Below are 15,230 nucleotides of genomic sequence, written 5' to 3'. Positions count from 1 at the left end.
CATGTTGACCTTTACTGCAAGGGGAGTGGAGGAAAAGAGCAAAAAAATCTTTCTGCAATTTTAGAGTGCTCAGTTTCACTCTCCATATCTAAGGAAGGATATACTTGCATTGGAGGCAGTACAGCAGAAGTCTTCTGCATAATTGGATTATCCTATGATGAGTGGCTGAGTGAATTGGGCCTATTCTGTCTGACGTTTAGAACAATGAGAGATGATTTCATTGAAACATAAAGGATTCTGAAGGGACTTGACAGGGTGGACACACACTCAGAGGTTGTTTGTCTTGGCTCGGGAATCTAAAACATAGGAGCACAGTCCCTGGACAAGGGGGTGATAATTTAGGATTGAGATGAGGAGAAATTTCTTCATTCAGCAGGTTGTGAATCTTTGGAATTCCCAATCCCAGAGGGTTGCTTCACTATTGAGTATATTCAAGGCTGGGATAGATAGAGTTTTATCCTCCAAGAATAAGCTGACACAAAAGTGAAGTTGAGTGAGGAGATCAGCTATTATCATGTTGAGCAGAGCAGGCTTGATGGGGACCATACTTTATTCTCCTCCTTTTTCACAGTTTCTCCCAAATTTACACCCGGCAATAAACAATAATCAGTAACAAATGTAATGTCAATCCCCAAATCAATAATAACAATCCCATTCTCCCACCAAACCCCAAGCATTAGCCCGCATGTTAACATAAACAAATGACAAAAAGGAATCTGGAATCACCCATAGTCACCATTAACACATACAGTCCCTCTCTTCCACGCCCCCAACCCTCTCAGCCCCCCACACCCCTAATGTTCGATGTGATCCAATTCTCGAAAGTGCATAATGAATAACGCCCATGAATTGTAGAACCCCTCCATCCTTCCCCTCCGTTTAAATTTGATCTTTTCAAGCGTCAAGAATTCCAGCAGGTCCCCCCGCCACGCCAGGACACAGGGTGGAGATGTTGATCTCCACCCTAACAGGATCTGCCTTCACGCAATCAGCGAGGCGAAGGCTGCAACGTCTGCCTCTGCACTCGTTTCCAACACCGGCTGGCCCAACACTCCAAATATGGCCTCCCGAGGGCCTGGGTCCAGTTTCACATGCACCACTTAAGAGATTACCCTAAAAACCTCCTTCCAGTAACCCTCCCGCTTTGGACAGGACCAAAACATACGAACGTGGTTTGCGCCCCCCCCCCCCCCCCCCCCCCCCCCCGCAACGTTCACACATCTTCTATCCCCTCAAAGAGCTGGCTCATCCTCTTCCTTGTGAGGTGCACGCTATACACCACCTTCAGCTGTATCAGCCCCAACCTCGTACACGAGGTGGAGGCGCTCACCCTCAGGAGCACCTCACACTAGAACCCCTCCTCCATACCCTCTCCCAACTCTTCCTCCCACTTTGCCTTGATCCCTTCTAGCGATGCCTTCTCCTCCTCCAAAATAGTCCCGTAAACCGCCGATACTACCCACTTCTCCAATCCCCCTGTCGTCAGCATCTCCTCCAGCACTGCGGAAGCCGGCTCTACTGGGAAGCTCTGTATCTCCTTTCTGACAAAGGGGTCCATACTTCTAAATGTATTTCTTATCTTTACAATGATTGTAAGACCTGTGACTTGGTATCTTGAAGGCCAAACAGCTGATCTAGACTTCTGTAGACTGTTTAGCCAAACAGTGATGAACCAAACATTAATGTAATGAACACAGTACCTAATATGCAATTAAAACCAAGATTAATTGTTTAATTTTATTATCATGAAACTAATTATGTTTTTTTTAGTTGGCAGCCTGATGCACTGGACAATTACGCAATGCATCTGTCAGTTGAAGAATTATAATACCGGTTATTATGAGTTTTGTTTGGCTTGCCACTCCATTCGCGTCTATTCGGGTACATAGAGGGAGAATTCAGAATGTCCGATTCACCGAACAAGCACATCTTTTGGGATTTGTGGGAGGAACCCGGAGGAAACTCACAGACACTGGGTAACGTGCAGTCTCCGCGCAGACAGTGACCCAGTCGGGAATCGAACCTGGCACCCTGTCGCTGTGAAGCACAAGTGCTAACCACTGCTACCATGCCGCCCAAACATTGTCATTGAATGTCAAGAATAAATCAGTAAAGGGTGGCATGTGGTGCAGTGGATAGCACTGGGACTGCGGCGCTGAGGACCCGGGTTCGAATCCCGGCCCTGGGTCACTCTCAGTGTGGAGTTTGCACATTCTCCCCATGTCTGCATGGGTTTCACCCCCACAACCCAAAAGATGTGCAGGTTAGGTGGATTGGCTATGCTAAATTGCCCCTTATTTGGGAAAAAAAATAATTGGGTACTCTAAATTTTTTTAAAAAGGAATAAATCAGTAGACCAAGCTATTAACCTGTGGGGCTTTTTATAGTACACTTGGGAGTTTATGATGTAGGCAAATGTAGTTTTAAATGCTGATACATTATATTTGAACCTAGTTGTGAGAGTTTTAATATATTAGTTAGTACATATGCTCTGCACTTCAAATTTGGTATTGCACAAGGCCACAGTCAAACTGGAACCAGGTAGACAAGTCCAAAGATTCCATGGCTTATCCAGTTAGTTTTGTATTGTGTTTATCACCCAAGGGAAATTCCTTTCTAGTTTTGATTCCAAGGAGAATAGAGAAATCATTTTTTTCAAATTAGCTATGATGTACTTTCATGTTTAGTAAATATATTTAAAGATTAACACTTCTAAATTTGTGCTTGGAGAATCTGAAAATGACCTAGTTTCAACTCTCCACTGGCTTTCCCAAGTTCTCATTCTTGTTTGAGGATAAGCGCACACAAACAAACACACTCCAAAAGGATGATTTCAGCTTTAATTCTTTGTCCGTGTTGGATTTTTAAGACATAGATGAGGAGATGTTTTTTTCTGAGGGTTGTCAGTATGTGGAATTATCTTTCCCAGAGAGCAGTGAAAGCTGAGTCATTTATTCAGGGCAGAGTTGAATAGATTTTTGATAGACAAAGGAAGTCTCAGGTTGTGGGTGGTAGATGGCAAAGCGGAGTTGAGATCACAACCAGATCATCCATTTTTTTTTAAATAAAAAAATTCAAGAGTACCCAATTCATTTTTTCCAATTAGGGACAATTTAGCGTGGCCAATCCACCTATCCTGCACATCTTTGGATTGTGGGGGTGAAACCCACGCAACACGGGGAGAATGTGCAAACTCCAGAGACAGTGACCCAGAGCCGGGATCGAACCTGGGACCTCGGCGCCGTGAGGCAGCAGGGCTAACCCACTGTGCCACCGTGCTGCCCTACAATGAGATCATCCATGATCCTATTGAATGGCAGAGTTGTCTCAAAGGGTTGAATGGCTTACTCCCAACACCTATGCCCTATGTTCCTATGTATAGTGATTGTTAGCCCGAGCCACCGCCACCAGAGTGTATGCTTTTCTTCATGTTAAAGGCATGGTATGCTTGAGTAAGGTTCTTTGATTTTGGTGTTTTGGCACTTTATCTCGTTATTGTACAGGTAAATAAACAATATAGTTTTTAGGGGGCACTAGACCTGGAGTTTCAATCGGTACTGAATTCAAGAGAGTATCTTGTGCAAAAAGTTCCTTAAAAAATTGGTATGTTTTAAAATTGTGGAGAAATACTGTGTGTTCAAGAAATAAAAATCATATGTATTCGTACGGAATATATTGCTACTGCCTATTTAAATAACATTATAATATATTGACATACTTCTCACTCACCATAATAGCAATTAGAGATTAGAAATTAATGTTTAATTGGCTTCCATTTTTGAAGTACAGATGATATTCCAGCCAAACGCCTCGAGGTTGGAATTGGGTGATAAATTTGCAAATCTGAAAATTAAGGTTCTCCCGCAGGTCCTCTCATCCTTTACTCATAAAAAGTTGCAATTAACTTTAATTTTTTCCTATATGCAGTTTGTATTTCACCTTCAGGGAAAATCTTATCAGCATTGATGAGCTGATCAGTGCAATGAAGAAAATCCAGAATATCCCACATCACAAATTACAAAACATTGCTGAATCCTTGGATGAAAACAAGGATGGAAGAATCGATATCAACGATGTCATAAAAGTAAGCTTGACATGTTTTTTTTTTTAAATCGCAACCTTAAGATTGCTAAACTAGACATGATTCAGGTAAACTGTGTTTTCAGAAAAATTGTCTACTATTTTCTCCTCCTGTCTCTTCTGAATTTAAGAAAATCTATAATCGAGAAACCATGGAGCAAAGTTCAAGGTCTAACATGGATGGTGCAAGCTGTCAGAGTTACCCTGATTAAGTTATTGGCTGCAGAAATGTTTCTATTGGTATTCTTTATCCTTTATAGAAATGCGGTAATGTAATAACCCTTTTGGTTCCCTGAGAGTCTTATTGAATGAAAAGCAATTCTGCAACCTGGAATATGTAATTTATGTTTGTGTGTCTGACTAATAATCGCAACCTTGTAAATGAGCGTGGAATATCTTTTGTTCAAACTTGTGAAGATTTCTGCTGACTGGTTATCTTCTTGGTTTCAAAATAATAATTCAATCGACTACTTGTGACTCAATTGCCATTATTCAGTTCCTTTATCATTTGTTCAGCATCTGTCTCCACATAGGATATTGCCATCATCCCTTTAAGTGGATGATCCATCTCATAAGGTCAGAAGTGGGGGTGTTTGCGGAGGATTGCACAATGTTCAGCACCATTCACCACACAAACAATGAAGCAGTCCATGTCCAAATGCAGCAAGACCTGGACAATATCCAGGCTTGGGCTGACAAGTGGCAAGTTACATTCGTGCCACACAAAGGCCCGGCAATGACCATCTCTAACAAGTGAGAATTTAACCGTTGCCCCTTGACATCCAATAGCATTACCATCGCTGACTCCCCTACATTCAACATCTTGGGGGTTACCATTGGTCAGAAACTGAACTAGACGAGCCATAATAATACTGTGGCTACCAGGGCAGGTCAAAGGCTAGGAATCCTGCGGGGAGCAGCTCACCTCCTGACCACCCCCCACTCCCCCCAAAGCCTGTCCACCAGGCACAAGTCAGAAGTGTGATGGAATACTCTCCACTTGCCTGGATAAACGCAGCTCCAACAACATTCAAGAAGCTTGACACCATCCAGGGCAAAGTAGCCCATCTGAATTACTCCCCCTTCCACAAACATTCAAACCCTCCACCACCGATGAACGGTGGCAGTCATGTGTGCCATCTACCAGATGCACTGCAGTAACTCATCAAGGTTCCTTCGACAGCACCTTCCAAACCCATAACCACTACCGTCTAGAAGGACAAGAGGAGCAGATACCTGGGAACCCCATCACGTGGAGGTTCCCCTCCAAGTCACTCACCACCCTGATTTGGAAGCATATCGCTGATCCTTCACTGTCGCTGTGGCAAAATCCTGAAACTCCCTTCCTAACAGTATGGTAGCTGTACCTACACCTTGGGTTCAAGAAGGCAATTTACCACCACCTTTTGAAGGGCATCTAGGGATGACCAAATCAGCTTGCTAGACAACTATTTGTTGCCTGACTGATTTCCTATCTTTGCAGGTGGTGAAGTTAATTGATAAGGAGGATATAGACATCTCAACCAACCAGGTTGCGGAGATTTTGGAATTATTGCGCAAGGAAGAGAAGGTTGTAGAACACCAGAAAGCAAAAGAGAAGTCGGAGAAGGAACAGGCGGCAGAAGTCCAGAATTAAACAGCTTCATCTAATAAAATGCTCATGATATCGAATCAATCTAATTTTATTTGTTTGATCTTTGAAATGTGTTATGTGCATAACAAAAGGAATCAAGTGGACAATGTGTACTGCAGAGGAATTGTAGATTGCTGCATTGTGCTGCAGAAATGAAATGTTTTCTGTTATGCCGAAAATTGAATTCCACCATTCCTGAAGCTTAGAAACAATGTTTCTTTGAAAATACACTTATAAAAGTAATGTTATTGTGATGTGGTAGGCTCTAATAATATTGTTTTTATAAATGAACAAAGCAACAGGAAAACATAGCCTTGGGGAGTGTTAAGTGCTTACCGTGGACAGTGAGACAGTTAATTGAAATTGAGTACCATATCTTTCAGGAAATATTTACATTCATGCAAATATGTAATTCTGGACCACTACAAACCCTTTCAATATTGGGGCTTATTTTAATTTCAGAGTAGTGTCCATTAAAATTGGTTTTCTATCAATTCAAAATGAGTGCTATACAGTTGAATTAGACAGATGGAACAAACAAAGAAAGCTTTTAGTTATTTTGGAATAAGCTAAATTATTTTTGCAGCTGAAATGTTATTAAAGTCCTTAAAGGGTTAAATCTCAGTGATATAGGGCATCTACTCTATTATAACGTAAGCATTTTAATAAGTTGTATGAATGTTAGACTGCAATGCTGCCGTTCACTCCCACACACCCCAAACAGTTTATGTTTTACTGTATTGCTGACTGGATATGTTCGTGAATCAGGTTTTTTTAATACACTCAGGTATTGCTAAATTAATTTTTTAAGTGGTTAAATATTTAGTGAAGAAAAAGCTGACCCATTCTTCAAATTATACCCTTATTTATATTGCAGATACTGTGGAGGTTGCAGCAAATGAGATGTGTTCATGTGCACAAGATTGTACTATACGGATGAATAATGATGTAGCAATGAAATTTGAATGCTAAATACATTTCTATCCCAGAACGTTTTCATATTCTACTTTCTTTTGCACTGGCATGTGAATATGGAGTTCAATTGTATCACATTCAAAAAACACCTACATTTGAATAAGATGGTAAATTATGTTAACCTGCACATTGTCGACTCAATTCTGTTTTCTAATCGATTATATCAAATAAAGTATACGTTGACCATAATATTTTCCTAAACAACTTGTCTAAAAATTACTGTTGCACAAAGGTTGTATAATTAGTGGCCTATCTGTGCAGTATTTGCACTATTGACTTGTATATTGTATTTTCATGTTCATGTCTAGATTTGAAGTCAATTTACGTGCAGTTAAAACAATGCGAGTCTCTGGCATTTGCCATGAAATGTTAATATTTTGTGTTGGAAATTATTTGAATTAAGTGCTTTACTCAACCTAATTGAAGTTAAATATTTTTAAAGCGATGGCCCAGATTTTCCATGGAGCAGCAATCATCCTCTGATTTCTGCTCTGCTCAAACTTTTCCACACCTAGACGCTGCTCCACATTTTTTTGCAGGGTCTTTTGAGGCTGGCTTCTCCATAATTGCAGAATACTGTCTCTCCAAGAACTTCATTGCGGCGTTGTAGCGATAGGGGGAACACTAGGTACGACCCCTTTTTATGGCATTAGCTGGTGTATGATCGATGTGAATGTTGGCAAACAGTGGATTAATGAGCGAGTGCATAGGGTGGTAGTGTGGGTGAAGTGAAGGAGCAAGATAGGTGAGGTAGGGCAAGATGGCAGGTGGGCAAGGTGACAGATAGTTGGGGATGGGGAGGATACGCATGAGATTGGTTATGCAGTTACCCAGGTGTTGGACCAGGTTTTAATCTGTCTAACATTTCTTTCCGGATAAGTACTAATAAGGAACTGTCTGAAGTCTTTGACTGTAGCTCAGAGTTGGAGACTTTTGTGGAGGGTCCGGAAAGCAAGGGAGTTGTCAATCGTAAAATCAAACTTCTTGGGCAGTTCTCATAGTGTCATGATTTCCGTGGGGATCTGACATGCATCTTGGATTGACATTTGTCTCTGACAACCTGGAGACCAGAAGATCTGGGGCATTGTTTTAGACCTTTTTAACATACATTTCAGATTTTTCTTTTGACATGACCATAGTAAAATGCATCCTCTCTTTCCAATCCCCACCCCATCACATTTCAATCTCTTACTCAAACTTTTGAGTTCAAACATGTTTTTCCTGTAGTTATTTAAATTTTTAAAGAAAGTCCCTCAACTGCAAGTTAGCTATTTGGAACCTAAGAATTGATAATATTTATTATTGTCACAAGTAGACTTGCATTAACACTACAATGAAGTTACTGTGAAAAGCCCCTAGTCGCCACACTCCAGCGCCTATTTGGGTACACGAGGGAGAATTCAGAATGTCCAATTCACCTAACAAGCACACCTTTCAGGACTTGTGGGAGGAAATCCACGCAGACACTGGGAGAACATGCAGACTCCGCACAGACAGTGGCCCAAGCCGGGAATTAAACCTGGGACCCTGGAATCACAGTGCTAACCACTGTGCTACCAAATTGGGTTTCAGCTGATTGTGTTCTGAATATTTGATCTATGCGACTTAATACTTTTGGCCAGTTTTGGAGGCAAAAGAAAATGACCAGTCAAATACATAACTTAATCAGATTGGAAGGAAGACACACAAATTTGTTTTTAATACTGAAAGCTATTGGATTGTGTGCTGCACTAGATGCAGTTAGCACTGGCTCATTTAACTCTCTACAATTGAGTTATCTCAATATTCACTAGGGACACATTTGAGATATTCATCCTTGTCTGTTTCTTTAAAGTGTTTTGTTATGTCATCCTTGTCCGTTTCTTTAAAGTGTTTTGTTATGTCATCTAATATACACTTGTTTCGGAAAATATTTTTTTCTCACCAAACCTGTTCCCAGCTCCTTGTGCAGCTCCTCGAGTTGTTGTGCAGTCCACTCTGTTGACCATTGGAATAGCAATCGATTGCACCACATGAGAGTGTGTAGTTTACTGTATGCTCTTTTTTACCAGTCACCTAGATTCAAATGGAGCAAATGATAGTCTCCCTTCCCTTAACTATAAAGGTTCTATGTTTTATATTTAGGACCACAATCTGAAGCTGCCTCAAAATTGGTGATCTCATTGAGATATTGCAAGGATCTAGTTGGTGTGGAGAATGTATTTCACAAGGACAGTTTGCTGCTCAGTGGAAGCCAAATAGCGAGAGCTATAATTTGCATTTGGCAGGATTATACCCAATCTGAAACTACTTGATTCTGACGCTGAGCAAAATGTGATTTTATTTTTGGTGGATAGAGAAGGATAGAGAAAAAGAAAGTTATTAATACCACTGTATGACAAGATACAAGGGACTAGGCAATCTGAAAGTTTAATTGCAATCATATAATGATGGGGCGGCACGGTGGCATAATTAGCACTGCTGCCTCATGGTGCCGAGGAGCCGGGTTCAATCTCAGCCCTGGGTCATTGTCCGTGTGGAGTTTGCACATTCTCCCCGTCTGCGTGGGTCTCACCCACAACCCAAAGATGCGCAGGGTAAGTGGATTGGTCATGCTAAATTACCCTTTAATTGGGGAAAAAGATAATTGGTACTTTTAATTTTTTTTAATCATGTTATGAAAAGCTTTTATTAAGTACAATATTAATTTATCATGCCTTCTCAACCTTGCACCTTACCCAAGGTGTGGTGATCCTCGGATTGAATCAGTCTGCTCTCCCCCTCAAAGGGGAAAGCAGCCTATGGTCATCTGGGACTATGGCAACTTTACTTTACAATATAAATAACTCCCTCCTGTAGCGTGAAATGGAACACATCATTTAAGAAATTTAAAGGGAAAATAGTTAATTTCACAGCCACGATGATTAATGCCTGCTAGAAACACATCCCATCCTGAGCTAGTGAACTATTAATTGTTAGTTATGGTGTAAGATACTGTATGTTGTGGGCTCTACATATGTCTTTGCCTCTATTGTGGTAACAAGTCATGGTCCTGCTTTATTAACTTTTTCCTGCTATAGCATAAATGTGTGCGCAGAAGTGTTGGACTGATCTTTAGAAAAAAATACAAATTATACATATTTTTAGAAATAATATGAAAACGATGGACTGGATTTGGAAGCAGTTAATTTCAGAGAAATCTGGGCATTTGTGTATAAAAATTGCAAAATGAATATGATTAAAGTGCACAAAGATTTAAAATCCTACAAGCCTTCGATGTATTTATTTTTCTATGACTTCTTCCATTTCTCCCCTCTTTTCCCACCCTCCAACAATTCAATTCTCATCTGCTAGTTCCTGAGATTTCTCAAGCGATCCACTGGCCAGAAATTAGCAAAGGTTTTCCAGTACATTATTTTTGAGATAATGATCGCTGTTGTGTCTCACTCAGATAACCCAATTCCCATCATTTAGAGAATAGTCCTAGCTACAAGTGTCAAATAATGGCATTTTAAACTTCCAAGTAATATGGTTGACTAGTTCAGTATTTTTAAGACATTGTCATCAAATTGTCAAGAGTTGGGTATATCACCATGAGAATGTGAAGCAAGGGTTAATAGCTAGAACAATCCAAACTTAATGGGACACATTAGTGGAAAGTTACTGAGGAGGGAGTTATTATTGAATTCGTGAGCCGATTCATGACTGTAAGCCAAATAGCCTTGAGAAACAAGGAAGATGGCTGGATGACGGAATATGAAATGTAAGAGCCATTGATAAATCATGGCTGGACACCTGGTGTTTTGCTAAAATTGCTATTCGCTCATGTGCCAATAGATAACCTCAATGTCTGTAAAATTATGTATTGAAAATATGACAACAAATTAATCATGTACTAAACATTTGGTAAAAACAAGCTGTAATCTGTACTGGAGGCAAGCTCAAGTGAATGTAAGGGACAGCCCCTTAAAAACCATATAAAGATAGGATGCTTTGGTCAAAACTTTGGCACTCTCCCACAGGTGTTTCTTTGGAATACCTAGAGGGCTGTCCAATAAAGAATATTCTAAGTACGAGCGTGTTCGAGACTGTTTCTTCCGGACTGATAGATAAGTGAATTAAAGAGACATTCACAACCATAGGGCAACTCAGTCTATGTTACTAACTTACTAATGGTCTAATCAAAATTACATGATGGATACACTATAGGGGACTGATGTGTTTGCTCTAAAAGTTTTCTCTTGAGATTGTATGGCTTTATCTTAACAGTCATAGTGCTGCTTCAATGCCCATTGATACGGGTTGTGTTCAATTAGGTATTTTAACAATTTATTACATTGAGGCATCATTTGACCGATAATGAAATGAAAATCGCTTATTGTTGCAAGTAGGCTTCAAATGACGTTACTGTGAAAAGCCCCTAGTCGCCACATTCCAGCGCCTGTTCAGGGAGGCTGGTACGTGAATTGAACCCACGCTGCTGGCCTGCCTTGGTCTGCTTTAAAAGGCAACTATTTAGCCCTGTGCTAAACCAGCCCCTGGAATCAAATTATGGCATAAAAACTGAACAGGAAGATGATTGTGGTTGTTGGGAGGCCAATTATCTCAGTTCCAGGACATCCCTGCAGGAGTTCACAGGATCATTTTTTTAAAAATTCATTTACGGGATGTCGGAGTTGCTGGTTAGGCCAACATTTATTTCCCATCCCTAGTTGCCCTTCAGAAGGTAGTGGTGAGTTGCTGCCTTGAACTGCTGCAGTCCTAGACTCAATCATCTTCAGCTGTTTCACCAGTGGCCTTCCCTCCATCAATTGCACAATGTTCAGCACCATTCACAACTTTTCATCCTGAAACAGCCTGCTGAATAAGGTAACCCTTATTCAGCAGGACCTGGACAATGAGTCTTGGTTTCTAGTTGTTGTTGAAAGAGTAGGTGTGTTGGCTGAAGCATTGTGGTGGTGGTGGTGGTGGGGCCAAGTCATGAGATGAAATCTGTCTGTGATTTCCCTGCCACCCCTAGAGGTAATGAGATTGTTTGCAGAAGCTGCACTTCATTCATTGGAAGAGCAGACACTTCCGGTGACAGGGATGTGCTGAGCAGTCGGACATCAGGCAGCTCTCTTCCAGAGCACAACCAAATGGGCACTTTTAGTTGAAAATGGCACTAGACAAAGCATTGGAAGTCCTGGTAAATATGTGTGTGCCCAACTGGGATGACATAGATTTTATATAGAAGGCCATGGTGGGATTCCCTGACATTGACACACACCGACTGATCATGGGGAGCGGGGGGAGATTTTAATTGACAGACCAATCAAACCCCAGAACGGGGAGAAAGATGGGCACGGCTCCGGAACTAGGAACATTCATGGAGCAGATGGGGACATTGGACGCAGGGCGGTTCCTAAACCATGATGAGAAGGAATTGCCGTTCTTTTCACCGGTACTCAAGGTATATACCCGTATCGACGACTTTGCAGTGGGGAAATCGGTGCTTCCAGAAATAGAGTGGAATAATCAGTGATAGTCAATATCTGACCATGCTCCATATTCCATGGATGTGAGGTTGGAGATGGGCCGTGCCCAACATCTTGCCTCGATGTTGGACATGGGCCTCTTGGCTGACAAGGTTTCCTGCCAGAAAACGGTGGTAGCCACAAGAGGCAGCATTTCAATTTAACTGGGATGTCCTCTATGCCCCTCATCTCTGGTAACCGCAAATTCCTGCCAGACATGCTAGACCGCATCTTTAAAAAATTGAGACAGGATGGGGGCGGGGCTAGTGCCCAGGGACTTTTATATGGGGGACAGACTTACGTCCCTAGATGAACTTTTTAAAAATAAATTTCGAGTACTCAATTATTTTTTTCCAATTAAGGGGCAATTTAGTATAGCCAATCCACCTACCCTGCACATCTTTGGGTTGTGGGGGTGAATCCCACGCAGACACGGGGAGAATATGCAAACTCCACACAGACAGTGACCCAGGGCCGTTATCGAACCCGGGTCCTCAGTGCCAAAGGCAGCAGTGCTAACCACTGTGCCACCTTGCCACCCGACCCTGAATGAATTAACGTAAGAATTGGAGCTAGTGAAAGGACAAGAGCTCCGGCACCTTCAAATCAAATACTTTCTCCGCAAGGAGACAACGAGGTACCCTGGGACCCCGAGGGGCACTTTACCAGAGGAACTTCTAAAAACTGACTGCAAGGGGAATGGTGGGGACATCCACGGATGACTGCTGGAAAGGGCAAGGACATTGGACGGAGCTAGGCAGAATAGGAACCCAAGATGGAAGAGGGTTAGGGATTCTGGAGCGAAGCACTAAGTAGGACCAACTCCACCACGTCCTGCGCAAGTCTCATGCAGTTTAAAGTGGTGCACATGGCTCACCTTACTAGAACCCAAATGAACAGGTTTTTCTTCGAGGTGGAGGATAAATGCAAACTGTGCCAGGGAGGCCCGGCCAACCACGCCCACATGTTCTGGAACTGCCCCAGACTTGTCAGGTTCTGGACAGCCTTCATTGAGGCCATGCCCAAGGTGGTGGGGGTGGAGCCGTGCCCAAGAGTGGCAGTCTTCGGGGTTTCAGACCAGCCAGTACTACATACAGGGAAGGGGGCTGACGCCCTGGCTTTTGCTTCCTTAATCACACACCGGAGAATCCTGCTTGGCGGGCGATCACCAACACCCACAGCTGCAGACTGACTGGCAGACCTGTCGGAATTTCTCCGTCTGGAGAAGATCAAGTACACCATCCGAGGGTCAGACGATGGATTCCACAAAGCATTTGAGCTATTCATCTGCCTGTTCCAAGACCTGTTTGAAGCCAATAGTGATTAGGAAGAAAGGAGGGACGGGGACCGATGAGGGAGACAAGACTATACAAAGCAGAGAGGGTCAGGGGAGGGGAGTGGGGGGGTGTGGCAAGGAAGGAACCCAGGGGAGTATCAAAGAGGGACAGAGGGCTTTCAGAAGGGATATGTGTAAAATTTGAACATAAAAAACATCATACCTTGTAAATATCATGGGTGGGATTCTCCGCCGTGCCACATTTCTCCCCCAAGATTTTCCGTTACGCCGGCCGGTCAATGGGGTTTCCCATTGTGGGGCAGCCCCACGCCGTTGGGAAACCCCTGAGCGCCGGCATAACGGAGAATCACGCCGGCAGAGAATCCCGGTACATGTGTTTTGTATGTTAAATTGTTATGCTGTAAAAATTGGAGAATGCCAATAAAAATATTTTTTTTAAATAAAGAAAACCTCACAGGCCATAGACAAGTACATTACTAACAACCAGAATGGAGATGTCTAACTTTCCATGTTCTGGCAGGCACTAAAGGTGGTGATTTGGGGAGAGATTATAGCCTGTAAGGATTGTAGAGACGGGGGAAAAGAGGGCAGCCAGGCAACAACTGATCGACTCCATCCTGGAGGTCAACAGAAGGTACTCCGAGGCCCCGACCGCAAAGCTTCTGGCGGAGAAGAAAAAGCTACAAATGGACATTAACCTGCTATCCACCAAGAAGGCAGTGCACCATCTCCACCAGACACGGGGGACCTTTTATGAACACAGAGGGAAGACTAGCTGCCTGTTGGTTCCCCAGTTGAGAAAGCAGGCAGCCATGAAGGAGATAGCCCAGGTAAAGGACAGCAGTAGCCGAACCAAAAAAGATCAACCAAGCATTTGAGGCCTTCTACCGGGGGTGGTACATCTCTGAGCTGCCCGATGGGAGCTCGGGATGAAATTGTTCCTCAATGGACTGGACATGCCAGTCGTGGGGGTGATAGACGGGGGGAGCTGGCTGCACCAATAGGAGTGGGAGAGGTCATGGAGAGCAGCAACTCCATGCTGGTAGGAAAGGCACTGATGGGTTCCCAGTGAACTTCTATAAAGAAATTCGCACCATCTTTGGCCTCGCACCTATGGGAGATGTTCGCAAACTCGCAAGGGCCATTGTGCCTCCTATGCTAACACAGACTACCATATCGCTGATACCCAAGAAAGACAAAGACCGGACGGAATGCCGATCATGCAGACCAATTTTGCTGCTGCAAATACTTGCGTTAAATACTTGCAGAAGTCCTGGCCAAGTGACTGGAAAACTACCAGAAGTGGTCGCTTTGTCAAGCGGGCTTTGTCAAGGGTAGGCAGCTAATTCCGAATATCAGACAGCTGCTGAACGAAATAATGACCCCACCCGGGGAGATAACATCACAGGTGATTGTCTCCTTGGATGCAGAAAAGGCCTTCGACAGTCGAATAAAAGTACCCCATAGAGGTATTAGAGCGGTTTGGGCTAGGCCGCATGGTAGCACAGTATTTAACACTGTTGCTTCACTGCGCCAGGGTCACAGGTTCAATTTCTGGCTTGGCTCACTGTCTGTGTGGAGTCTGCGCGTTCTCCCTGTGTCTGCGTGGGTTTCCTCCAGGTGCTCCGGTTTCCTCGAACAAGTCCCAATAGACGTGCTTGTTAGGTAATTTGGACATTGCACGTTCTCCCCGTGTTTGCGTGGGTTTCGCCTTCACAACCCAAAGGTGTGTAGGGTAGGTGAATTGGCC

At 43.0% G+C, this 15,230-nt stretch overlaps 1 protein-coding gene across 5 annotated transcripts in view; it reads left to right on the top strand.

Annotated features, from left to right (window-relative positions):
- The window catches only part of letm1 (leucine zipper-EF-hand containing transmembrane protein 1), a 119,169-nt gene extending 109,238 nt beyond the window's left edge, over positions 1–9,931 (top strand). For 3 of the 5 annotated variants that reach the window (XM_038793367.1, XM_038793369.1, XM_038793371.1), the window contains 2 exons: positions 3,928–4,084; positions 5,564–9,931. In XM_038793367.1, the coding sequence (XP_038649295.1) occupies positions 3,928–4,084; positions 5,564–5,716 (310 nt within the window). In that variant the 3' untranslated portion in view covers positions 5,717–9,931. The remainder of the gene's footprint in view (positions 1–3,927; positions 4,085–5,563) is intronic. The other 2 variants (XM_038793368.1, XM_038793370.1) reach the window with 1 other exon arrangement.
- Positions 9,932–15,230: the final 5,299 nt, after the last annotated feature.

Source organism: Scyliorhinus canicula, chromosome 3, assembly GCF_902713615.1.
Source record: "Scyliorhinus canicula chromosome 3, sScyCan1.1, whole genome shotgun sequence".
Classification (NCBI taxonomy): domain Eukaryota; kingdom Metazoa; phylum Chordata; class Chondrichthyes; order Carcharhiniformes; family Scyliorhinidae; genus Scyliorhinus; species Scyliorhinus canicula.
Note: the sequence above shows the minus strand (reverse complement) of the source record. Positions and strands in the feature narration are given on the sequence as shown.